Genomic DNA, 27479 nt, shown 5'->3' with positions numbered 1-27479 from the left:
GGTCGGGACGTTAGAATCAGAACAAAGTGATCATCGTATTTTTGCTAAATTTGACAGATTTTAGTACTACTTGGATTTAAGAGACGTTTTAATGTATAAATAACAATAAGATGTCCAGCATTCGACAATCGTTGTACGTATCGTCTAGATTTATTGTACCCTGCTGAACCGTGCAGGAGACAGCCTACGTGTCTTTAGTAGACGGAGACGGTTGCGTTACATTTCACCGTAAATTAGTCTGTTTTTTTTATTTTGCGAGCTATAGTGGAAAAGTTGTGCTCTATTCATTGATAGTCTTCCTGTTTCTAGTTAGTTTATGTTGTTCATATGATGCATCAACAAGGGTCGTTTGTCTCGCCGTTGTTGAGTGGGGTTTTCTGCCAGTGTCGATCTGATGAGGCTTATCTGGGCGCGGACCCGGGAGGTAGTGGCACTGGGACGCGTAGCGGGAAGGGATCCCCTCCAGCGCCTTCAGCCTCATATGGAAGTTACTCGAAGTTGGAACATGGGGATGAACCATGTGAATCAGCCCATCTCTGCGAGGTCTGCGGTGGACCCGAACAAGAACACCGACTCAAAGTGCTATTTCAGATATTGGATGTGAACCGGGACGGCGGCATCTGTGTCAACGACCTAACCATCGGTCTGAAAAAACTTGGTGTCCATCGAACCGAGCATGAACTCATGGTGAGTAAATTAAACTACGGTTCTCGGCCGCGTTCCAGTTAACCTAATCTTCTCTTGCAACTAACGCGTGCGGTATAATGGCAGTTTATTGGATTAAAGTTAGAGATCACGACTAGACATCACTGTGGAAACGATGGAAGCTCGTTGTATGTTACTTTGTCCAAGCATTTTGTGCTAGACGAATACATCTAAAACCATAGGTAAATTCCTGATTCTTAAACTGGAAGCCTGCCTTAGAACTAAATATTGTAAAGAGGTCATCATCTCCTTTGCATCAGTCAAATAAAACAAAAGGGCTACTGCCAAAGTTGATAATGTCATCCGAGTGTGTACGTGTGTGACGTTGAGAAACCCATGAATCTGCCCTGTTTCAGACTTTATTGTGAGTGGAGCACATCTGTATGAAGAGCCCTCGGCTTCCATCTGCCCATGAGGTGGATTGTCCCTCAGAGGGATTATATGTGTTTTCAGTGCGCTCTGGGTGTCTGCTGATGTTTGCATATGGTTAACAGCCGGCTATTGTCTTGTGTAAGCTAGCAACACAAAACAACCAATAGTATGCACTCACTCATCATGTTAAGAATGGAAACCAAATTCACTAATCAGATTTGATAATATCCATCAATTTGTGTCACTCCTCCTCTTTTCGTTTAAAATAAAGAGGAATGTATAGCCTACAATTGTGCATGTGCAGTTGGTATAGACTTGTAATAATTGGATTGTTAAAGGCTTAAAATGGTTGGCTTTGTAGAAATATCTGGGGGATTTTTTCTCAGAAACTCAGTGACCTCACTGACTCATTTTGTGTCTGTTTTGAAAGGGAGTGGAGAGAGAGATTCAATTGTAAGCTCATCAATATCTCCACCCCCTCTCTTTCTCTCTCACTCAGTATGCTATGGGGTCAAGGGAAAAAATCAGATTACTTTCACTGTTGTCCAACTCTCAAAAGTGTACAGGTAACTCTCTGAAGTAAACAGAGTGTTGGACAGAGGGTAAAATGTGTATTCAAGACCATGGTAGCCACATTCTTCACTGGATTGTTTTAGATGGTGACAGTTTTGTTTTAAATAGCGGTATTTTTCTTTCACAACATCAAAGACTGTTTCACAATACAGTTCATGGTGGTTATATGCCTTTGCTTAAATTTGACTGTTTCAAATGAACTTTGAGGGTAAGTTGTGGATTATATGAAAAGTATAAACATGTAAACCTCACACAACAGTGAGATCAGTTAGATAGCTAAGAAAACATTTGTAACAGTATTTGTAATGGTTTGGTTTTTGATAAGATGTAAACAAACTGCAACAACAAAAAAGCCTGAAATGAATTCCACAATAGCTTTACTTTGTGAAATCAATATTGGTGGATTTGCTGTCTAGCTGTGTGTTTAATGTTTGGTTGACCAGTGCTTGACCCCTAAAAGTAAGGCAGTTAGCATTAGCACTGCTTAGCTAAAGTTAAGCTTTACAGGAGCTTTGGTTATGATGCAAGGGCCATGAAGTCACTCTACAAGTGCTAACATTAGCCCTCAGGAATTTATGTTCACACTCACCCCTACCACTGAATCCTTTAGTTGACCCAAGCCAAGGAATCCATACTGGGATAGATGGAATGCATGTTTGGATTTTCTAACTGCATGTAGTGTGGCTTATTTTTGTTGGCCCACTGAAAGGCATGTCACGAGATCTGTTCTGTATTTGAGTGAGTGAGTGAGTGAGTGAGAGAGAAAAAAAGACAAGATGAAATGTGTCATTTGTCCCATGTTATTCTACTGTGCTCATATTTCAACTTGTGCAGGCAACATCACTTCAAAATGTACAAAAGTAGCCAACATAATGAACAGCACACCAAAACTGTACTTTATTGTAAGGGCAGTTTACCCTCCCTCTTACTTGAGATTCTTTTTGGATGGTTTGGCTGACTTAAACTCCTCCAGTTTTTCATGGCATTTTTCAGTAATGATGAGGGACTTGGATAGAGGGCAGACTGCTGGGATTCACATATGAAGGTTTCTTTTGTTCACTTACTGACCACAGCCTAACATACAATGTACCAGCATATTCTGGTACAGTGGAGCGTGAAAGCTTGACTAGACAGAGATACAGCTGTAGGCCAGCTTTAAGATTGTGCCCTGTTTACACTTTACATACACTCTGGAAGCTTGTTTCCTGATTTAGAATTAATCTCACAAAGACAAGAATGTACAGTGGTCTTTATTAATGAGAGTTTCCACCATCAAAAGCCAACAACGACCTCTTAACTTATACAAAATCAATCTTTTGGAAGGACAGTGCCAGGCCTTGTTACGCTGTATTTGCAAGTAAAACCCGTAAGTAAAAGTTCTTGAGAACATTTGGCAAATATTGCCCTTGTGCAACACAAACCAAAGTTAGAGCCGGTTTACACTGACCTACTTCAATTTTCAGTACCAGAAAAGACATTCCCACCTCGTCTGGATTTTAACAGACACAATAGAATTTCAAAGTATGTTATCTTAATTGTTTCAGGGTGAAACTAAGCCAAGTTTGTCCACTGTGTAGAATTTGAAGGGAAAATGGGAAGCAGGTCAGCTGTGGTTGCGTTTGCCTGGTTTACCCCAAACGCAGCTCCTAGCTGACTGGTTTGGCAGTGTTAACAGCTTTTTTGGTGTGTGTCTGCTACAACTGACATCAGAGAGCAATTTGCAGTGAGTTTGATCTAAGCGACAAGTTTGATCTAAGCCCAGATACCACCCTGAAAAGGATCGGATCTGCTGTCTAGATGTCGTGTGTATATGTGTGCTTGAAAAAAAAAAACAATGTTTGGTGAATAGGATTCCAGGTTTTTTTTGTCCTTTATCCCTTTTTTCTACCCAGTTAAATGGTGTCCAGTTCCCTTGTATATCTGTTCCCTGTCGCTTGCACAACCTGCCAGTCTCCTGCTATACATGTGGAGTCATCCACCATTTCTTTTCTCCAGACCACAGAAGACCTTTACTGCTAAGTCGTATTAGACACAGAGGTTCACGCTATCCTCCCCAGATCTGTCCACCAGTAGTCCGTCACCCTTGACCAGTCACGTGGAGTCCTGCGACAGAAACAGCCCCCTGCCGGCATATGAACCTGGGTCTCTGCAGTAAAGGGCTGGCATCTTTTCCACTGCGCCAGTTGACTGCCCCAGGTTGCCAGGCCAAAGAAAGAGATAAACTTTTGTTTCACAGAAAATTCAGCGGTTCCTGCTAATTTAGACTGAATGCGTATGTCCATTTGGGCTAGTTTATGAAGTTAAGAATGACTTGCAATCAAAATTCTGTTTAGTTTCTTTCAAAATCTCCCTTGCTTTCTATAAGTCATTCATTCAGGATGACAATTCAGTAGGCAAGGACAGAGTCATAAACAGAAGTGACCTTACTGGAAAAGGTCGAGAGTAGTTAGTGTGCGTGTGTACGCGTGTGCATGTGTGTGTCTGTGTGTGTGTGTATGTGTGTGTAAGAAAGAGAGAGGGAGAGTCACTTTCTTTTCAAGCCTGTCAAGTCTGAGAGTGTAAAACCTCCATGACCTTTTTATTTGCTTTTCTAAGAAACTAGGTGGAGTGAATGTTATCCTTGTGACTAATTACAGTCATCCTGTGAAAGTTTATGAGTAAGTGTGAGGATGTGAGAGTGTGACCTCATGTGTAACACTCTTATATTTCTTACATCTGTTTGTCTATCACTCTCTTCTTTTTTCTCTTTTTCTGTCTTTCTCTCCCATTAGTTCCAATGACATTTCTGTTAAGTATTTAATATAATATACAGTTTGACTCAAAACTGAAACTCTAGACAGTTTGAACAGTATATTTTTTATGCCATATTTCATTCTCTTGTCCTAAATTCAGTAATCACAAAATAAGATCGATTAGCTGTGATGATCATTGGAATGCTTTGATCTGTATTAATATCAGAAAATGATGTGTCATTCTGTATTAGACAGTCTCTTTTTGGCCACCCAGTTTAGTCTGAGCTGTAGACATCTAGGTTTAAATTAGCCTAGTGTATCTGTCCTGTCTGTCTCCCTGGTGTAATGTGCGGGCCAGTGATTTCATGCCTTTATTCTCTTGGCCTAAACGCTACCATTGGCATAGTACAGCTATCTGACACCGTTCTTGGTCCAAGTCATCTGATCAGTGGACAAATATTCCCTCTCACTGGTCTAACTGGATTAATTTTGCACTGGACTAGACCTGTCACAAAGCTCCTTCTGTTCATTTTCCTTCCCACACCCAACACAATGGCCTGGGAACATTTCCTCCAATAACACAGTAGGTTGTCATTCTTAAAGAGTAACTAGCCATTAGTTTAATGCGATTGTTTCCTAAATCATTTTGTTTGAATTGATCATTTTGTTTGAATTCATTTTGCTGCTCACTCACAGACAGAGGCTTATCTAAAGGCGCTGAAAAAAGGGATGGTTTAATGTTTCACTTCATGGTTTGGCCAGCAGAGCGCATTGTATCCATGGTTTTATCACTGCTTTCACTCACTGACAACAGTGTCCGGACAACATCAAATGTCGCGGTGCATGTGTATTATAAACAATATTTCAAAGTGGACTGCTGTCCAAAGTTTTTTAGTTACTTATTTGAAATTTTTAGAGAGAATTTTGTTCCAGCTGGTAAATTTAGCGCTGTCACTATAATTTACATCATGCTGCAGATGTGGTCAAATCAATAGATCTGTGGCTGGTGAAAGAGCTGACGTCTGCTGGTCAGCAGACGACCAGTAATGAAGGCTAGCAAGGGTCCTGAACTGATGATGATCTGAACCAGAATGGTCTCAGATGGAATGGTCCAGTTATCATGAACTCAGCGTGAATATTTCAGTTAAAACGACCTGCCTTTGGTGTAAAACTGGCCTGGCCTTAGGTATTATTTAATTAAAAAGACCAAACACAAAGCTGGTAAACACGCACAAATAAACAGAAAACCTGCACAACAGTGCCTGTATGAGAAAGGGTGAGAGTGCTGGCTGAGGGTAAAAAAAAAAAGAAAAGAAATATGTCCTACCTCATGCCAATAGGTCTGTCTTACAGAATCGAGGACAGCTTAATGAAAAGCAGTAATGAAAGAACTCGAGGACAGAGAGAGTGTTGGGAGAGGGGAGAGACCCAGAGGAAATCACCAGGGTTGCCACAGTGACGCAGACAGAGATGGAGTGACGCAGAAGAAATGCGGAGAGGGACGGGAAGGGGGAGGGGGTGACAGTCAGCAGAATTTCCTTCCACTGCCACCAAGAAAGAGAAGATAGATGAATTGAAAGGGTGGGTGTGCCTTGATAGGTCCTCGCTGAATGGAGAGTGAGAGATCAATCTGTTTGCCAGCAGTGTTCCCCTGTCTGATTGGTTAATCTGGAGCTCCTCAGTTGGACTGGGCAGGGTGAGGGGTTGTGATTGGCTCGGGGAGAGTGAGAGAGAGAACTGCAGTGAGGATGCAGATTTCCGACTCTCTCTCTCTCTCTCTCTCTCTCTCGCTCTCTGCATCACTCTCGGTTGGTTCTGAACCGGCAAAATTGGACTGAAACTGGGCCAGAGGCAGGACTCTGCAGTGGTCAGGGGTGCACACTGCCTTATAATGGACAGCGCGGATCGATTTCATCGCTCTTTCGCCTGCACTGTCTCCAGATCTTCGCCTTGGTGAAATTCAGATTAGCACAGGAAGAACAGCTCTGCAGGTTTGCCTCTCTCCAACTATTTATCCGTTGTGATGTGTTTTTACCTCAACTGATGCTCTCTTAGATGTTTTTTTTAACACTGTTGTGAGTGGGAGCGGCATAGAGTATCAGTCAGAAGCACTGGTCAGTGCCTGGGATGTGCAGGCTTGTTTGCAGTGGTGTATGAAGGCTCGGAGTTTGCGGGACAACGTGGAGAAAGCTGGAAGAAGTCTGTGTCTCTGCAGTCTGGCTGTGTCCTTACCTGACCTACGCTTAGAGTCACAACAACTGCTACCTCAGCACTCGGTGAACAAGCAGGCACACACACAGGGGACTGAGAGAGAGTGTGTGTTTGTGTGTGTGGCTAGAAAATACCCCGCCACACACACACACAGGCACTCATAACACCACAAGAAGTCAAGGGATTTGAGAACACACTTGTAAACAAACACACTTTCACACAACGCACGCCACAGCGAGTGTTTTTCTGAAGATGCTGCAGGGGACATGGTCATCATTGTCCCGATGGATTCTTGGAGCAACAGTATGCGAGTCCACGGAGAATTCGGGCAAGCAGTCAAGTCAGCCTGTCCCGGAGAACTCTGGGAAGGTAGAGGATCAGACTGTTCCTGTGGAGAGAACAGAGCGTTCAGACAGTAGAGAGGAAAACAGAGACACGACTGCAGCAAAGAAAACTACAGTTCTGATTATGGTGGCGCCCCCTAAAGACCTAAAAGAGGTACTGCAGACACAGGCAGACTGCACTAAGGCAGTCTCTCTGAGTATAGAGAAACGCTGAATAGCACATTTGTCCTCAGAACTGCTGTAACACTCCTCCCTGCAGATGGAAGATCAGTCGATGAGTTGAATCAGATGTGTGTGTGCGTGTGTGTGCGTGTGTGTGTGTGTGTGTGTGTAAATCAGTTTTAAAAGCAAACATAAGCAGTTCACAGTTTCTAGCGAACTGGGATTCACCCCTGATGGCCAGAGCTGAAGCAGTAACCTACTAACAGTATGACACCTTAGTATTCATCTACCAAACACTGCTTAGTGGCATGTTCAGTAGGGTGCGACTACCAGTGCCAACACTAGGGGCACAGCTGAGCTAGAAATCAATACAGTGCTGTACAGTATAAGAAGTGTAAAGGCTAAGCAGTCATGGAGTTGAATGGTAAGTACAGTATACTGTTTGAAGCACTGTAGCTGTGAGACACATTAGATTTAGTGATTCATTCCTGTTTGAGAAACAGGAGTTATGGTCACAATACTGAATGCACTTGTGGTCTGTTTTGTATCCATAAATAGTAATGTGCACAAACCATACCTGGCTGTACGAAAGACAAGGATTTGGAATGCACAGTGACAAATGTTATTCACCTCCATAATAATTTTACACAATATGTATAATAATGTATAAAATGTGAATGCAGCTGTTAAACCTCGCAAATTTAGCATGTGCTGTTTAAACATTTCTAGTGTATGAAGAAAAGAAAAAAAAAGCAAAGAGGTACGTGTGAGTTTGGTGTTTTGTCTATTAGAGGTAGAATGGTTAAGTAAGCCCCTAATCCCCAGGTACAGTGACTGAGTGGATTAGTGTGGGGTTAAGACACATGCATCTCTTTCGTGAATGAACTCCACAGTCTTAAGTTAGCACAAGCTAATATTAGCAAACCTTTTTATCACATCCGTGCCTAATGCATTTACTGTAAGTTTGCACAGCACTGTAAATGTCATTATACAATATATGATAGATACACAGGGATGTACAGAATATTATGGACAGATATTATAAGAGGACATAGTCATGACAGGAAAAGGAAAGAGTAATGCATATGCAGTTGAGATTCGAGGCAGTTAAAAACAGCCCCATCGTCCACATTCTCTGAAAAAAAAAAAAAACCTGGGCTTTCCAGGATATCCCCAGGGAAGTTGGATTTTTATCTTTTGTGGTGTTATTAACACCGCCATCATTGGACACAGCAAGAAGTCAGTTGGGGGGGGTTCCATTTGAACTGACAGGAGCCTAAAATGCCTGCAGTCAGAGAGTGTCTACCATTGTAGAAAGACTGATCTGTGCTTGGATTCATGGCTTTATTCAGTCAAATTGCTAATAGACCACGACTGAGAAAAAATCATGTCTGATATTTCTAATAGCCCGTATGGGAATTAAAAATTGACCCAATTCACTTGCACAGCCAGGCGGTTCATCTATCTCAGTTGGCTATATTTCCAATAAACTTTCAGGCAGTGTTAGTTTGCTCTCAGCTCCATAACTTTTCAGAGTAAGTGCTATGCTTTTGTAGATTAGTTATTGGTCTGTAATTGCATGGTATGGCGATCATCTGTTCAAATATGTTTTATCAAATTAATTTTCATTCATGTCATTAAGTTACACAGGATCAGATAAACCAGATCAAATATCTCACCAAGTCGAGCTAGTGACCATCTAGTGATCCAGAATCTATTCTCACGTGTAAGCTTGCTAGTTGGAGTTAATACCTCCCGCTGTGTGGACAGTGCATCATATTTTATGACTGATGTTCTGTAAAAAAAATTAAATAAATAAATAGGCACCCCCTTCAAAATCATGGAGCCTGGTGTTACTGGTTCACGTACATACATTTGAATGGAATCTGGTGTCACTAGTTCATGTACATACATTTGAATGCAGTGGTCCAGAGGGAACAGTGGTAATCTCTCACCCTTACAGACTCAAACATGGATCATTTTTGCCTCTATTTTTACTGTTTGTGAAGGGTTTTGTACTCTTTCTCCACTGCTCTGTTCTTTCTGTCTTTCTCTCTTTTCTCTGGAACATGATACTGTAGCTCTGTTGTACAGTATTGCTTTCTCTCTCTGGAAAATGAACCTGGATTGTTGCTGAAGGTCACACATCAGTCTAAGCACTGCATTTTCTTCCATTACGGACAAATTAGCTGATGCTTTCATACTGAGCAGGTCTCTGTGAGTGAGTGTATATTTACTGTTGTCCTTCATGCTGACAAGACAGATGGACTGTCTGGTCTGAAACGATGACTGCAGTTTTGACCCTGTGTCATAAAGAGCATGTTAACACCATTCATAAGCTGCATGAACCGCAACAGGCACTGCTGAATATTATAATACGTTAATTAACTAAATTTGTCAGTCAAAGGTGTATTATGCCTTTTTTTTTCTTTTAAATCATGATAATTCAGCCAAATGTTTGGTTTTCCCATTATTTTTCTGACGTGATAGTGTGTGAGAAGAACTCCTTCATGCCACCTGTTTACAGTCTATAATTCCCAAATGGGCAGGTACAAGCAATGTACGCATTTCCTGAATGCACTTCCTGAGCAGAATTCCCACATATCTTGATAAACTGTAAAAATCTCCTGAATATGCAATGTCTTGGATGTGGTAAACAAAACTGCTCGTTGAAGTAGTCATTATAGAAGTTTCTGATAAATGTCCCCAGTGAGTAGGTGGCCTATTTCCTGCCATCAGCTGTTTCAAACAGTAAATATTACCCATGACGTAGCACAGTGTTTTCACCCTCATTTTAATCTACCCGCAATCAAAACAGACTTCCCCCTTGAGCCAAGGTCATCCGTGATTTGACAGGCATGTTGTCCAGTTGACTCCTCACTGATGTTTGGACTTTGTGATTTCTAAACACCTAGAACCTTTCTCTTGACAAATATGCACACACATATACACACATTCAAACACCACAGAAGTAGACAGAACTACTGAAGAAAACCATCATTTCATACTATCATAGGCATAGTATCATTCATTCGTGTACAGACGTGGCCTTTTCAGAGATGTCATTCCAAATAAGAGTGTGATGGACATGACTGCTACACTGCCGTTCTGTTGCAAAGCTCCAAATCTGCAGTTCTTTGTTTCTAATGTCTGTTTGTAAATGATATAAAAGGATATCTGTTAAGAAGGTGAGCGTACATCTGTGTCGCTCTGTTCGACTGCCCAGTCAGAAAGGGTCAGTTTTGGAAGTGTGACTGTCACTCCGGTGCAGTTGGGCAGTCCCAACATGAAATGTTCAACCTCCTAAGTACAAATCAGCGTTGACAATATAGAAGCTATTGTTTCATGTGGTCAATTAGAGGTTACTTCTGGTCTTTAAGTTATGTTGTTGTGGGTCATAGTTTGTGTTCTCTGGATTAGGGTTAGCTGGTGTGACAGAAATAGACTTTTATTATGAGGAGGTTCCCAAAACACGTGTCCCGTTCACTGCATCACTAAAACACATGTGGTCCTGAGTTCTCCTTTTTATGGAAAGTGTCACAGACCGCTGTATACCTACACACAACACACACCCTGGGTCACCAGTCATACCTTCACCCCAAGGACCTCTGTCTTGTGACTTGGCTGTAAATAGCTATCAAAGAGTCAGCAAACTTAATGGTTATACACTGTTACTGATGCTCTGTGCGTATGTGAGGGTGTGTGCGAACGCCCACGTGCATGTACACGCAGAGACACCCTGCTGTGGTCAGAGGGGCATTCATAGCAGGTGTGAGAACATTTTGTTTGCAAACAGGATTCTATATGTGTTCAGAGTTAGCTCAGTCCAGTCTCTTCATCCAGAGCTCTGTCATTATCTTTATACAGTCCGGAAAAAAATCAGAACCTATGTCAACTCTCCACCCCTCCCCTCTCCGTATACTTTTCTACTCTCCATTCTTCTCTTACTCTCTCTCCATTTTTCTCTGAATGTGAAAAGAGCAGCACTGCTCAGATGTATTTGAAGACAATCCAAATACAATCTCAGAACACTCTGTGCAGCCATTTTGACCTGTTGATTTATGGAGGCTGTGGAGTAGTCACTAAGTGAGACTCTGGCTGTCATAAGAACAACAACAACAAAACAAACATAAAAAAGCAGGAACGCATGTTTTGACCATAAATATGTGGGTGATGATGAGGAAGATGATTAATTTTTTCGTGCTGTTTTTCATGTTTTAGAACAAACACTTCCCTTCTAAATATGTGTGTGTGTGTGTGTGTGAGAGAGAGAGAGAGAGAGACAGAGCTAAAGAGAGTTTTGTTCTTTCTTTATCCATAATCTGAAGGCTGAGGTTATCTATATTAGAGATAGGGGGACCCATTCCTGACTAACATACAAGGCTACAAGGACTGGCACTGTTGCTATAGTAATTACAGTTCCATGGTCCCAAACTCTTTATATGACATAGACTTTTAAAAGAAATGGTATGTTCATTACAACAAACAAGAGAGAAATTAACAGATGAGGATGGGTGAGTTCTCCACTACCTGATAACACCCCTGTGAAAAGCTGCCCCAGGGCCCTAGCTGTGACTTTGCACAAATGCTCTGCTTTGTTTGACTTGTCAAAGAAAGCTCGTGGATTTCGTCCATCTGTAAAAACTCACCTTGTGCAATGCTGCCCCATTATTGGCGTAATAATATAAAAAGCTATTTAATAACAAGTACACTAACTATAATACATGTGCACAATACTTGTACAAATTTGTGCGCAAGATATGAAGTTAAACAGTCACAAAAGGCTCCACATGGACTATAGTCGCGGTTCTCTTTACTTTAAATGTTTAAATAACCCACTTATATCATAGATGAATAATTTTCTTCTTTATGGATATACATTTAAAATCCTCCTTCGACTGCTTACATGAATGTCGTGTTTTCAGAATAGATTTCCCTATGTTCCTTGCTATTCGTAGACCGAGCCCTGCTTGATTTCAAAGAAATGGTGAGGCTAGGTTTCCTGGACTTTTGATGCTTTTAAGAGCCGCTGTTAACTTGTGGTCTGAGACGTTAGATTTAATGTAATCTGCTCCCTTTCCCACGCTAGGCGTCATGCTGCTTCATGCTAGCCCAGTTTGATGTCTAATTATAACTGTTAATGTGTTAATTAATTAATCCTGTGCTAATTTCAGCAAACAGTGATGACGTCGGCGTTTCCTGTGTGCGTGTGTGTTTTGGATTTGGAGATGTTTATGGTTTTCTGTCTTTCTCTGAAACCACAATGAATTCGAGATAAAACTCTGTACCTGTTTTCATTAACCCTGTTATTCATGTTGGCAACATATCCCGTGTTGTAAAGATTATTCTAACGTATTTTTCTTTTTGGTAAATATTGCAGTAACTTTTTCGTTGTTGTTTCATTACAGTCTTAATTCTTCCCGCATTTCATATTTTCGCACAGAGAGAGAGAAACCTTTTGTCTACATTTTCCTGATGACATATTCACAGTATTCTTTTACTGCAATGCCTCAGTTTCTGAACTTCTGCGAGCAGGATGCTTTGTTGATTGACAGTGTTTGAAATGTAATCCACCAATCATAGTCTAAGCATTAAATGGGCGTTATGTTGTGTAAGCCAATAAGAGTGCAGTGGGCCCCGCCAACCTGTAAGAGGGCCGAACTGTGAGAGTCTTCATTAAACCATGTGTTGGCGGAATACCGGCATAGTTATGTGGACGGATGCGTGTGCATATTGATTTTAAATTTTATACTTATTTATTAACGGATACGAATTATTTAAATCCTTTTAACTAAAAAATATGTTGTGCCTGTGTTTTTATGTGCCTGTGCCGAACTCGGATCAGATCGAATTTGAGTATTTCGAGTCAAATGGACTTCCATCTGAATTGAAATCTCTTTTCAAACTGAGTTTATTTCTTCCTACTCAGGAATTAACGACGTACCAAAAGTGGCGAAAGGTAATAAATATGCTTAAACATTTTTAGTCGTTGGTGCTTACTAAATTGCTGGTTAGTTGTAATTTGTACAGTGTAGTTTACGAGGCGGGTGTTCTTAATCCTGGCTCCATTCATTGCCCGCCGTGGCTGTTCAACTTGTTTTGGGTGTATAATTGGAATTGATGAAGACCTGGTGACTGATTGCCCTTGGATGTTTTAGTTATGTGCTGTTTTCTCACTTTTCTTTGCCTAAATTACCACTGTACAATTGTATGCTTCTAAAAAATATATACATTTCAAATTTGCTCTTTTTCTCGGGACAAAAATATTCCGATGGCTAAAGGCCACCCAAAATGCAAATAAAGGGCAGTTGAGTTATATATCATTTGTAAGACTTGTGTAGAATTTTTGCTTTGTCTAGACTAGAATGTTCCCCATTCATGTTGGATCTTCTGATCGATGATCGTTTTAATTTAATCCAGATTATTTGACGCGCCTGGCAGGTTGCCTTCCCAATCTCTTCCTGTGGGTCTGACGCGGCCATTCTAGAACATCTCAAGATTAGTGTGACGCAAGACTTTACCTCAATTTTATTGTAAGGGTTACTGAAGTGCAAGTGCATACAGAGAAAGTCCATTTACATTAGCCACCTCCACTGTCTCAGATGCCTAATGAAAATTAGATGAATGTCTCACACAGGTCATTCAGAACTGGACAGATAAAATGCTTTGTTGTGCGAAGAGGTCCGTCAAATTGAGAAGAGATGGATTTAAAAAGATTAAATTGCTTTGGACAAGAAGTTGCACAGGACTGCCATGTTGTGTAAAACAGGCATTCTGATCAACTGTATGTCTATCAAAGTAGAATAAGATGCCTACCAGCTAATAACATGGTCTAATCTTAAGACTCTGTCAGGATGAGACGCAGAAATGTATCTTCTGGGTTATTATAGTAATAATGTACTTTGCTCTGTCTCTAGCTACTCAGAGAGGGAGAGAGAGAGAGCAATATGAGAAAGGGTGTTGAGAAATCCAAAAGCTGAACTTTGCTCTACGTTGTTTTATCTTGCTGTACTTAAACAGGCACTAAAGGGGGGGCGGGGGCTATGAGACTATGACATCAGGTTCCCGAGGGCTTTCTCAGAACATGTTTCTTTTGAAGCAATGACCAGTTTACCTGATTGAACTCTTTAAAGCTAGTTCGTGTCCCCTAAGTTAGTAATTTGATATCCTTCTGTTTGGCACTAGTGAAGCCATGATATAGATGCAGAGGAGTGGCCTCATTTGAGTCCATGTCAGTAGTGTTCCAGTTCTCCCCTGTCTCTCTTTACGTCCTTAATACTACTCAAGGGGAAAACTCCTGGCTCTGAACCAGCAAAAGAATATTCGCAGTTTTAGGACTCGCTGTGCATGACCTATTGTCAAATGCCCAGATGATTATGTGAGAAATATACACCCTATAATATTAAGGCCAATAGAAGAAAACAATTCCTGAACACTCTCACATAATGGTGAGGAACGTGTTTTTATGTGAGAGCCCAGTTTCCCGGTGGTGTTTCTATGTCCTCTAACAAGCTAAAAAGGTGTGAAGGCCCAGCCACCATTTCTCCGGCCACTGGCGACTTTCACGTCTTGACCTACTTGTCCGTAACAGCGGGGCAGCTGTCTCAGCTAACGTCCGCTCTTAAGAACCTGTGTGCAGTGCTATTAAGACCTTCTATCTTTAACTGTGGTCGATTAGCTGGGGTGGGAGGGCGTTGAAGACTTGGGTCCCGGTTTCCACGGCGCTCCCAATTTGGGCAGGGTCAGAGGTTGGCATCCGTGAGAACTGGCAGGATGAGCTAAGCCAGTTAACGTCAGCCTGCGTAGGCATTGGTTTATGTTTGATTTATGTCACTTCCTTAAGCCTCAATGTCACCTTAAGGATGTGCAGAAGTCCAGTCCTGGGGAAATGAATGCTTGGAGAAGGCTGTGATATCACATAATTTGTGTCATCTGACATGGTTTTCCATATCATTTATCCTCATTTAAAATCATTCAGAGCTTTAGCTGCCAGTACAAATGGTTACAGCATTGAGATTCTGAAAAGGTTTAAGAAGTCTTACCAAAAACACAGGGAGAGAAGTAGTCTTTTTTTGTCAGAAGATGGAAATGCATAGCAGTCCAAAAAAAAAAGCTCAGTCTGTTAACAGCACACTGTTTCTTCAGGCCCAACTTTGGCACAGTGTCCACCTCTGTAAATAATTCCTCTCTGTGCTTTGCCATTGCTGACTGTGTTACTGGGCACTTGGTTAAAGTAGCTGACCTCAATATTAAGCAGTGTGTCATTGCTGAGTTGATGTAATCTTCCCTGTGTGAAAGCCTATGCACGCGCACTCGCACACACACACACGCTAGAGAAAGTACAGTAAAATCAGTGACAGTTACCCGCCTACCTCAGGCCAGTAGCTTTCCTCTAGACTGACTCAGCCCGCGGTCATTTATTTCCTCAACTGCTCAGTGGAAGTTTCTTAACAATAATGACCTTAATAAATAGTCCGGCTGAGGAGAGAGAAAAGAATGTTCATGTCCATAAGAGAAAGAGGCAGGAACTACAGTGTTTTGACAACTGGTGCAGTTCTAATTCCTGTCATTTTGATTTGTGTTGTGTTCTGCTACTTTCATCTAAATGTCTCTGGGGCTTCAAATCCTTTATGATAAAGCACACGTCAGGACAGGTATCAGCCAAACACACTGAGTGAACACACATCTGCCCGAGCTCTAGTGTCCAGTCTATGGCTGAGAATAAGGGGTGTAGCGCACTTGTTAAATGTCAAAGCATCCTTTCAGGAAACAGAGGTTTTTGGGAACATTCAGTTACTGATTCAACTCATTCATCCGTTGACTACTTCTAAAAGTTCTCCTTGTTCAATGACTCGGACGGTTGATTATGTCTCATGCCACGTTAAGCATGAACCATAGCGGCCTCAAAAACACTGCTAATGGAATCAACCATGGCTGTAATGGAGTCTTCACAACACACTCATCAAACACAGGCCATATGTCATCCACTAGTGTCACTTTCACAACAGCCTCGCTAACCTGTCCTTGTGTCACACGTTTTCCCTGAGAAACAACAGCAGGTCCCTCTTTACAATTTGAGTCGCAATCTATGTTTCATCTCTAATACTACTTTTTGTGCTTGTTTCCAGAAAATCGTGAAAGCAGGAGATAAGGATCTTGATGGGCAGCTGGACTTTGAGGAATTTGTTCATTATTTACGCGACCATGAAAAGAAACTGAGGCTTGTCTTCAAGAGCTTGGACAAGAAGAATGATGGTGAGAGACATTGGCTTATTTTATTCTTTCAGCGGACTGTTACTGATTTAACACGGTGTGGTCGAGTTCAGAAACATAGAGTTCGATGTCTTTGGATCGTCTGTCTGAAAAGCGTGTGTGTCTGTGTATTAACAGGTCGGATAGACTCACAAGAGATCATGCAGTCTCTCCGAGATTTGGGGGTTCACATTTCAGAGCAGCAGGCTGAGAAAATCCTCAAGAGGTGAGAAAAATGAAAGAAATTTCCAGAATATTCACACTGTGTCTGTTCTGTTCTCTCTCTCTCTCCCTCTCCCCTTTCATCTCTGTCTTTGTTAACAGTCAGGGTGGATTGCCAATCCAGTTTGGACCGGTCAGTAGACTCAGTCACATGCTGGCGGTTGCCTGAGTAACCTGAACCCATTGGTGTAGGGAGAGTGAGGACTGGTGCGTGTGCACGCTGGTGTTTCCCCTCTCTCCACACTGCAGACCGGGTTGACCATCCCTTCAAACCAGAGATACTGGTCCAGCGTTACTGTACACGCACATGGATGCATGCTTGCACGCACGCACGCACGCGCACACACACACACACACACACACACACAGACTTTCAGGGAATCCAAAACTAGGCTGACATTTCAAGCAGACGGCCCATTAGTCAAACATTCATGACATCTTTAGAATGCAATGGGAAAAATAACATTAATTAAAAGTTAAAACCGTAACTCTCACATTTGTTAAAATCATGTGCTACTCCTTCAGCTACATGTAATGTGTGTATGAAAATCAAAATGTCTTTAAAGTGAGAGGAAAAATGTAAAGGTTTGACTTCAAACTTTACACCTCAGAATGATTTCCCCATGTGTTTGTTTGCATAAATGTGTGTGTGTGTGTGTGTCTGTGTGTGTGTTTGTTTCCTAAATTGTCTATGTATGCCCCCCTCTGTCTCTGTCTTTCTCTCATTTTCTCACTCTCCTACTCTCTGGATTTCCTTTTTTTCTCTCCCTGTCTCTCACCCTCTTTCTCTGTGTCTTAGAATAAGGAAGGGTTATGTTTGGGCCCCTATAATTTAGTAAGTAAATGTCTCTTTCTTCTGTCTGCTTGGCTTGCCCCCTTTCATAAACCCTCTCCCCTTTTTTTTCACCTGCTCACTCCCCCTTCTCTCCTTTTCCTTCTTATTTCCCATTGCTATGGAACGAAAGCCAAGACAGACATCGATAAATAAAAGCCTCAGTTTTTGTTTGAAGGGGGTCCATTTCAGCATCCTGAATGTCTAAAAAATTTTTTTTTTTATTTACGTTTTTGCACAAGAACGGCTTCAAGGCAGAACACCCAGATTTGAGATTGGAAATCTGTTGGTTTCACCTAGCTTGTTGATATTTTATGCATGCAAATAGGCCCCCAATTAAAAGTCATTTGCTTATATACAGATAAACTGTAGGGCTGAATGTGGAAAAAAGCTTTACCCCAGAGTCTCTCTCTCTCTCTTTTTAACAGTATGGATAAGAACGGTACAATGACCATTGACTGGAACGAATGGCGAGACTACCACTTGCTCCACCCTGCAGACAACATTCCTGAAATCATTCTTTACTGGAAACACTCCACGGTACGAAACGTACACACACACACACACACACACAACACCAGGAATTCCTTTCATTTCTCATTATTTTGGTTCCTGTTAATGGAGATAAAAATGGCACTCAGCCGCCAGCCATTTGTCTGATACCCACTGTTTCAGGCTCCGGTTCAGGTTACTTTATTTGAGGTAGATTTGGTTTGCAGTAGACGAGTCATCATCCTTCTTGACACACGTTTTACAAACAGCCCACTCTATTGTAGCCTGCCAGTGCTCTCCGTCACACGTGCCGACATAAGAGCATTTATGCTGAAACACGCGTGCAAAAACCAGACTCTCACTTTTAGTTGTGACAGAGCTGTCTGAAATACAGGCAGTCAGACACAAACTTATCTGATCAGAATTAACAGATCAGTACTGTCTTTACTGATGTCACACACACCTGAGACTCCCCTTACATACTCTGAGATCGGGAGAACAGGCGGTCTGTCTCCCCTTCTGCCTTACACACACACACACACACACACACAGGTAATATCAGGAAACTTCACATGACATGAAGCCCAGAGGATGAGTCTGGATGACTCATGGGTCCTGCAGTGGGTTTGCTGTTGGGCAGGGCTCTATATTTCTCTCTGTCAGTCTGAGTTCACAGATAAAACATTATCAGTGAGTAACACCAACCCGTACCACCTCCTCCCCATTACCTAAAACGTCTATTACGTAATCCCCTGATAGTGTAGCAGTGTAGGCGCGGTTTTGTCCTTAAACGGCGCCTTTTCATGTTTCTGGGTCTTTTTTTGGACACACTGGCGCTCAAAGATCCATAATGGAGTACATGCAGGTATGTGTAGGTGAGAGGGTAGGATTAATGGAGGGTCAGAGGGGGCGCTGCCTACCCAAACTCATCATGATTCAGTTATTTAGTCCCTTGCGTGATTTGCATTATGGGAATATTGTCAGTAGAGCCATAAAGAGATATTTGATTTCATGTTACCTAGCCATAGAAAGTGTGGTTCATGTTCAGCTGCCTAGTGGAGTGGTTGAGAATGAGGATCAGTAGGGTTTACCTGTTGCACTGCAGTGAAAGGTCTTCTGTTACTAGGATACACTGGTAAAAGAGTAGTGGGCCAGAAATATGGTTTGAGAGCAGCGTGGTAAAAATGACATGGTGATGTTTTTTAATGACAGGTCAATATGAGGATGTTAAGCTCACCTGTGCTCAGGAGTGTGAGAATTAGCTGTTTGTGGGAACAGTGAAAACCGTGTTTGCTAACCCTTAAAAAACTGAAGTCTTGCTTGTATCTCATCTTGTTTCATTCATGGAGTTTCACTGAGCTGGTCCACTGTTTTGTTTTTTGTTTTTTAACCTACAATAACAGAAATATCATATTATCTGTGGAAATTGTTTCGAGAGATATCTCTCACTATAATCTCATTCACATTTAATCACATTCATTCATTCTAATTCAATAATCAAACAAGCTGCCCGTGGACTAATCATTACTAATACTACAACAGATCAAACTTCTCTCTCATTTCTGTTTTTTTTTTTTTTTTTTTTTAATGTTTGTTTTTTTAGTTTTGTTTGGAACATGTTGAAAAAAAAACAGCCCTCACGACAGTTGCATCACTGTTTTTATGGGCAAAAGGGGGTTTTGTATACACATCCACACACAGACTTTTTCCTTTCTTTTTCCTCCACAGCACCTAATCATTGACAAATATGTCCCTCACTAGTTCTTGCCATCTACACACACATCACCCACTTGGATGCCCTTTTCATCCAGACTGGGCTTCAGTATTGAACTTAGCCCAGTGAGCAAAGGCTCCCTCAAACATACAGTGCCACACTGCTTAGAGTACACTGTTCCACACAGAGACTAAGACAAAGTTATGGAGAAAACAGTCAGCCATCCTGATGGATAAAAACATTTTATTTCGTAAGGTCCTGAAGCTGTTAAGAATTTAAATGAAGTTTAAATATTCTTCTTTATTCAACAGTCCATACAAACTGAGTCAGAACTGCGTGTTTTGCTTACATTTCCCCAGACACCTTCATTAATTACTGCAATATTAAAATCAGCAGCGGAGGGGGAAAAAAGCTAATATGAAAATACACACGGTGCTTCACTCAGTGAATCATTCATTTAAATCATGTCCTTGTATAGACTAGATTTAGCGTCCTGAAGGTTACTATGGTTACGGCCAGTTTATACTGCATGGGTGGTATGAGTGTGCTCCAGCCTCATTTCAGCCCCGCTCAAAATTAGTAACTTATTTATATCACTGCCAGGTAATGTATTTAGCAAAGTTGCAGTAATTTTCTGCATACTTGAGTGATAGTTAAAGGATTCCTAGGCATCCGTGTGAAGTCATCAGCAACTTTCTTATGGTCTGCCCAAAGACGTTGGCAGGCTGAATAATTCTGTTAACAGTTTGTAAGACTGACTGTTATTTTGACTATATAAAACAAGAAGAAAATGTCCTTGTCCCTTTGATAAGTAATGTAATAATGGATACTTTAAAAGTTTTACTTGACTAGTTTTATCATGGGTTACTTTAACTTTTACATGAGTCATTTTCCAGGGAGGTATCTTTGCTTTTACACAAGTATGGCTGTTGGGTACTTTATATAACACTGCTTTTCATTCTGATGTGGGTGTCATTAATCTGTTTTCCTTATTTAAGAACAAGTGTTTTATTGGCTTTCTCTTTCTTTCCCTCTGTCTGTGCTTGTGTGTCTGTGTATGCGTGTGTGTAGATCTTTGATGTGGGTGAGAGTATGATTGTGCCAGATGAGTTCACAGCAGAGGAGAAAAAGAGTGGCATGCTTTGGCGCCATCTAGTGGCTGGAGGAGGAGCTGGTGCTGTGTCCCGTACCTGTACTGCTCCACTGGACAGACTCAAAGTTCTCATGCAGGTAGAGGCACTTACTCTTACACGTTGAGCGGTGCACAGATGGAGAGTGGGCATTTATGTAATACCCGCGTGCATTTAGCCAGTGTACTTAGCCGAAATTCAAAAACAGTTCATTCAGGAGAACTGACTCACTCCTTTTCTTGTTGGTTGCTAGGTTCATTCTTCCCGTAGTAACACAATGAACATCGTGGGTGGGTTCACTCAAATGATCAGAGAGGGAGGCATGCGGTCGCTATGGCGAGGGAACGGCATCAACGTTCTTAAGATTGCACCCGAGTCTGCCATCAAATTTATGGCCTACGAACAGGTATTGAATCATATTAACACAGTTACACCCTGAGGTCTCTCTCTCTTACTCTCCTTCACTCTGTCATAAATCATACTCAGCAGATGACTTCTTAGATATTATGTAATTTACACAACTTTGAAATGTTACAGTGAAGCAGTATGTGTTTCACCTATTGGTCTCACAATAGCTCAGAAGACCCGTGACACCAAGCTCACAGCACCCCCTGGAGACCATTTTACAATTGGGCCTGTTAAATGTCATAGGCAGCTCTAGCTTTGGTTTCCTATAATTCCCCATTTGATTGTTGTGTGCATGTGTGTGTGTGTGTGTGTGTGTGTTTTGTAATTCCAGATTAAACGTCTGATTGGCAGTAAGCAGGAGACTCTAGGAATTTTCGAGAGGTTGGTGGCAGGGTCTCTAGCTGGAGCCATTGCTCAGAGCAGCATCTATCCTATGGAGGTGAGTGTTTACATTCACCTGACAATACTGCAGTCAGCACAAACGTCAACAAAACGATTTAGGAACATGTCAGTTAAAGTTGAAATTGTTCCAATGGTTTCCGCCATTTTGTTAGAAACAAGGATTACGGAAATGTGCTTGCAATGTTGAAGTAAGCCTAATACTCTACCATTGATTTAATGTGTTGTGTGTGTGTTTGTTTCTGAAGGTTCTGAAGACTCGATTGGCCCTGAGGAAGACGGGTCAGTACTCTGGGATCGTGGACTGTGCCAAGCATGTGTTTCAGAAAGAGGGAGTAGCAGCGTTCTATAAGGGCTACATTCCCAACATGCTTGGTATCATACCATACGCCGGCATAGACCTGGCTGTTTATGAGGTACACATCTCTCTGTCTCTCCCTCTCACTTCTATTCACTGTTTCAGTCTCCTCCTGTCTCTCCCTGCATTCTCTCTGTGGTACTTTGAGTCTGCAGGGCAGGGTTAAAGTCCTAAATATTTTTTTTTTAGTTTGTGGTAATATGCAAACCCTACAGCCATAATGGAGGCATGCCTGCCAATAAAACGCTTGCTTGGGGGAAAAAAAAAAGTTTTTTGGATTAGAACAGCGTGTCTTCGGCGATTTTAAGCCTCCCCCTCGTTTGCCGTCCTCTTGCTTTCCAGACACTAAAGAATTCCTGGCTGCAGCGCTGTGCCACTGATAGTGCTGATCCCGGCGTGTTTGTGCTGCTGGCATGTGGCACCATTTCCAGCACGTGTGGTCAGTTGGCCAGTTACCCTTTGGCACTGGTTAGGACAAGAATGCAAGCACAGGGTGAGTCCTCAAAACTTAGCATTCTTACACTTTTTTTTTTAAAGGTATATTCCCTTTGTTCTCATTACTCACTCTACTGCTCTCTCTCTTTCTCTCTCTCTAGCCTCTGTGGAGGGTTCTCCTCAGATGACTATGACTGGTTTGTTTAAACACATCGTGCAGACAGAGGGAGCGACAGGGCTGTATCGCGGTCTGGCCCCTAACTTCATGAAGGTGGTCCCAGCCGTCAGCATCAGTTACGTAGTGTACGAGAACCTCAAACTAACACTGGGGGTCCAGTCACGGTGAGCAGCCAACGCTGTAGGGTTTTGTTTTTGTTTTGTTTTTTTCTTTTCATTTACTGATTAGATATAACCAAGGTGAGAAAAGAGAGAGCTGTGTTACAGCTGGAAGGAACCGTAGGGAGGGGAAGGACAGCCCAAAGGAAGACTGGAACACTGTGACTGGAGAGATGGATGGAAGGAGAGAGAGAGAGAGAAAAAGGATGTCAGATGTCAACACAGATCCCTGAAGGTGTGAGTTGTATGAAGACTTGACACACTGAGGAGGAGAAAGAAAGACAAGACAACAGCATGGACGTGTGACAAGGCTTCACATACCCTGTGAACTAGAGGACACTGCTCTGACCAATATAATAATCCTAATTACACCTGACAGTTAGTCACTTCTCTTTTTTTTCCATTCTTCAAAAACGTCAGCGCTGTTTTGTGGTTGTTTAGAGCAAATAAGTCCTTCAGGTTTCATTTGGGACCAAGAACATGGGTTTGTGTGTGATACTGTGGCACTGCTGGCTTTGTGAAGTCTGGACCAAAGGGGAAGGAAAACTGACTCTGAACTCACCTCCCCCTGCTGTTCCAACTTTGGCCAGTAGTTGGCAATGTCGGTGTGTTTCTTTCACAAAGCAAACACTACCAAATACTTAGAGCTCATAAATGTATGTATTTTAATGTTTTTTGTTGTTGATGGGTTTTTTTTTCCTTTCCTTAAAGGGTCCCTTTTTATTTTTGAACCATAATTATTATAATTTCCCTAAAGACAGCAAATTGAAAGGTAAACGGAAAAATCTTTGTTTACATAATTTATTGTAATACTTTATTTTTCGCCCCTTTACAAGAGTGCAAAGATTTGAGGTGGCTGAGGTCTTTATGACTCAGTGGTGTGAATGTGGATTAGAGACAGAAGTATTTGAATGCCCATTGTGTCTTGCTCTTCAACTGGTCTTACAATCTGATTGGTAAGAGACTGTTAAACTTATGTTAATTTATTTTTTTTTACGTGTTGTAAGCACATATTTATTTAATTACAGTCTTTTCAAGCAGAATTCAAAGAATAAGGTATTCTGTGTATAGACGGTTGATTTAAGTCATTGTAATAGTTGAGCAGTAATATTTTATGTTTGCACTTGGATGCAAGATGATGACAAAAACAAGGGTTAATTGATGGCAGACGACTGATGATCTAGAACTTTTTGCCATGGAAACGTGTCTTGGACTGTTTTGATTGGATATTTTGTTCATATGCACTAAAGAGGTTGGGTTCTGTGATCACATATCAAAAGTCTGTTGGGAAGTTTCAGGTAGGAAAGAGATAAAATAGTTTAAGTTCACATTCTTCTTCAGAAACGCTAAAACTTCACCTCTGTATGGAAACTCTTCAATTAACAATCATTTTGTTTGACCTTCAGGTGAGGGTATTGACAAAATTACTAAGATTACCAGTACTGTAGATCAAAATTGTTGTAATACTACCATAGAATGATCTAGAAACCATCCATAGCCCATAAATCCCACTCTACTATCAATACAGAATAGGTGATATATGCTGAAGCACTTTATTATAATCTGCTTAAACCAGACTTGAATGTTGATTTTTAATGTTATTTCTGTTTTTGTAATATTGTTAAGCTGAATCTGATTGCTGATTGGGTGGAATGCTAGTTCTGGTTGTGATGTTTTATTATGACAGATGTTGTCCGTAGCATGACTGTGTGAATGCTAGTCGTTTCAGTGGGGAGCTGAAAGCATGGACGTGGTGACTACAAAGGAAATGCTTTGTTTCAAACTGTTCGCCTTCGTTTCCTCTTAGATGGAGGTAAAGGCTCAGTTTAGACACTTCTGTTGGATTTTGGGCGAGGGTCACATACTAGAACTTGATAGCCTCTCCTCCACTCTCTCCCTGATACAGAATCGGGCGTCCGAAAAAGACCAGTTCAAGGGATTGGAAACAAAGCCTGACATTTTGACACGTGGTCTCAGTTTTTGTTTTTGTTGTCGATCACGACAGTAATGGAAAATTACCAAAAAGAACCCGGGTGTGCCATAGAAGCAGGTTCTAGTTGTAATTTTGCTCATGAGTGGAGGAGGGGCTTAATATCTCCAGCGGTCCAATGAGCATACAATATTAGCGTTACTCCGTCAGTTACATTGCTTTACTGGGGATGCACCATAAAGCAGCTGATGGATTTTTTTCTAGTTAACGGTGGAGGGAGAAGAAGGTGGAAAGGAACAAGAAGACATAAGTATTTTTCTAATGATTTTACGCTCAGGGAGATGTTGGAGAATAGGAGTTTCTGTTTGACTGAAAAAAAAACAGAGGATGACAATGAAGTACAGTCTGTGACAGCTTTTAGTACAGAATCTGTTCTTTCTCTTCCTTCACCTCACTCCCTCTCTCTCTCTCTCGTCGGTCGATCTTTCGCGCAGCTCTTCAGCTCTTTTCCTTTCGGACCACTGCTGTCCGTGCGACGCATGTTCGTTTGAAGAAGAGGAAAAAGAAAAAAAGTACAAACTGTTAGATGACAAAATGAAAAGTAGCTCAGCATTTCTGGAAACGGCAGCGTGACCTGTTCAGGCTTCGTCTGTCTTCTCACAGACTGTTCATTGTTTTGCGTTTTGCACATTTGCCTTTATTTTTTTTTGTTTTGAGAAATTGCTGGAGACAGCACGTGTTCTGGCGCCTTACAGCTCAAGCATCAGTGAAAGTCTGGATGTCTCAATCACCTTCCTCTGCAAACTTGAAATGTGTAGTAATTGCTGTTTTACATATGAATACTTGCTGTTGCTCTGAGGACTCGTACTTTGCCCCAGTGTCATATCCAAATATTAGTACTAAAAAAAACTGACCTGGAATGAAGCCTGAAAAAAAAAACTACTATGTGCATTTGAATTTCAGTGTTGTGCAGAAATCAATGCAAAAAAAAAAAAAAAAATGTCCACGCTGAAAAAAAAGCTCCTTGTTTGTCAGATGCAAAAAGTGAATGAATGTTGAGCAAATGTATTTATGTTGATATGGGAACATCTGTTAAATAAAGTTATTATAGTTCGTTTACATGGTGAATGCTGCTGTATTCTTTATATGTGTGCGTGCGCACACATTCACTCTCACACACACACACACACATCTCAAATCAAGCGTTTCATGAACCTTCCTCACAGAAAATGGAATGCTCTCCATAACCACGGACTGACAAGTTCTAAGAAGACATTTCCCACTTTCTGATAACCCTAATACACTGTGATACCTGAGTTTCTACTACTAAAAGGTTTCATATATTAACCCATTATCCTAGACTAATTATGACTGTTGAGGGAGAATGAGAAAAACTGATGAATGAATGAACTGTTGCTCACTAAAGGCATTAGGTTATCACAACCTGAAATTCAAGTTAAATGTCATAAAACTTAGTGAAGTTAAACTCTGATCATGTCAGGTTCCAGTGCATACTTCCGATTAGGCCAAATTATATTAATTTGAGCCATAGCAAGACAACAACTTAAAAACACAATGTCTCGGATCATCTTTAATGAATTCGCAGAAGGCTAGAATTAACACTATCCTGTAAGCCACGCAGTGCTTTCCCTCACAGTCTCTTACAATTAGGTTATTTTAAAATGACTATTGTCTAATTGGACTAACCCAGAGAAGGGATCACCAAGGACTCCAAGTGGTTGTAGACTAAAATCAAAAATCCAATATAGGATCATTTAAATTGACGTTCCCTGCAAAATTTGGCTACTTTTATCCAGACCTGAAGTAAAACGTTGCTTTGACCTCCACTGGGTCTTGTTATAAGGATCTCAGCACAGAAATGCCCTGAGAAAAATCAATGTCATGACAGGTACCTCATTAACTGAGCTTTGTGACTCAATGAGGATAAGACCCTCTCCGACAGAATTAATTGGCGATAACAGATTAGGTGTAATCTCGTATGACGCAACATATAACACAAACCTAATCAGCGATTCTGTACTATTTGTACCAATGCGTCGCTGCATTTGTACCATGTTTCTGAATGGTATCCGGATGGAACATTTTTGTTTCCATAGCCTATTTAGGCCTTCCTCATCTCAGACATTCTGAAGCACTGTTTGCTTCATAAATGTGACATTTTAACGTCAGAGAAGGTAACTATTTGTACTGAATGTATCTTTCTTTGAGGACAATTCAGTGATCCAGTGCCTTTTACTTTAGGTAATCGACTCGGTACTGGTATGGACATGGACTCGTCAGTGTGGCGGATAAGTAGAGAATGCTTAATGTACACTTGCGCTCACGGTATCCCTCATATCTTCCGCTCCCGCCACTGGCTCCAGCGGTTATTCTGGACTTTGTTTGTTCTAGCGGCGATGTGCTGCGCTTTCTGGCAGTGTAGCGAGACCGTTATCAGATTCTACAGTTATCCCTCTCACGAGAGGATTTCCTTGGTTTCAGCGTCTGAAATGGAGTTTCCCGCGGTGACTATCTGCAATTTAAACAGTGTCCGGCGCTCCGCGGTCACCAGGCACCATTCAATAGTCAGCTCTATAACGGTCGGTGTATTTCATTCATTCATTCATTCATTCAGGCAAATTATTTAATTCAAAAGGCAAATCCAACCAGAAACAGCGAAACACAATCTAGTATCTTCGCACCAGTAGTGTGTGCTTCTTCACTTTACTATTTGTTTTGATGTTTATTATTATGTATTTTTGTTGTTGTTAAGTGACTAAGTAGGTCTTATAGTTTTCCTGTTGGACCTACAGTGATACAGTGAATGGGATTTTATTTATACAAACATCGGATGAAGTCTTGTAATCACAAA

At 41.4% G+C, this 27479-nt stretch overlaps 1 protein-coding gene across 4 annotated transcripts; it reads left to right on the top strand.

Moving 5' to 3' along the window:
* The first annotated feature begins 327 nt into the window (after nt 1–327).
* slc25a25b (solute carrier family 25 member 25b) lies at nt 328–22767 on the top strand. 4 transcript variants are annotated; one of them, XM_030785914.1, is made up of 11 exons: nt 328–687; nt 16228–16354; nt 16490–16577; nt 17373–17408; nt 17834–17945; nt 20683–20841; nt 20995–21147; nt 21481–21588; nt 21797–21964; nt 22249–22399; nt 22503–22767. In XM_030785914.1, exons 1-11 carry the CDS (start codon nt 328–330, stop codon nt 22685–22687), a joined length of 1647 nt encoding a protein of 548 aa, XP_030641774.1. In that variant the 3' UTR covers nt 22688–22767. The 4 variants fall into 4 exon arrangements, with proteins under 4 accessions (XP_030641774.1, XP_030641773.1, XP_030641776.1 ...); XM_030785913.1 differs by lacking the exon at nt 17373–17408; XM_030785916.1 differs by lacking the exons at nt 328–687; nt 17373–17408 and adding an exon at nt 12888–13058 and having other exon boundaries at nt 16499–16577.
* Nucleotides 22768–27479: the final 4712 nt, after the last annotated feature.

This window comes from Chanos chanos, chromosome 10, assembly GCF_902362185.1.
Source record: "Chanos chanos chromosome 10, fChaCha1.1, whole genome shotgun sequence".
In the NCBI taxonomy this organism is placed as follows: Eukaryota; Metazoa; Chordata; class Actinopteri; order Gonorynchiformes; family Chanidae; genus Chanos; species Chanos chanos.
The sequence above is the reverse complement of the archived record's forward strand: the minus strand, read 5'-3'. Positions and strand labels throughout refer to the sequence as shown.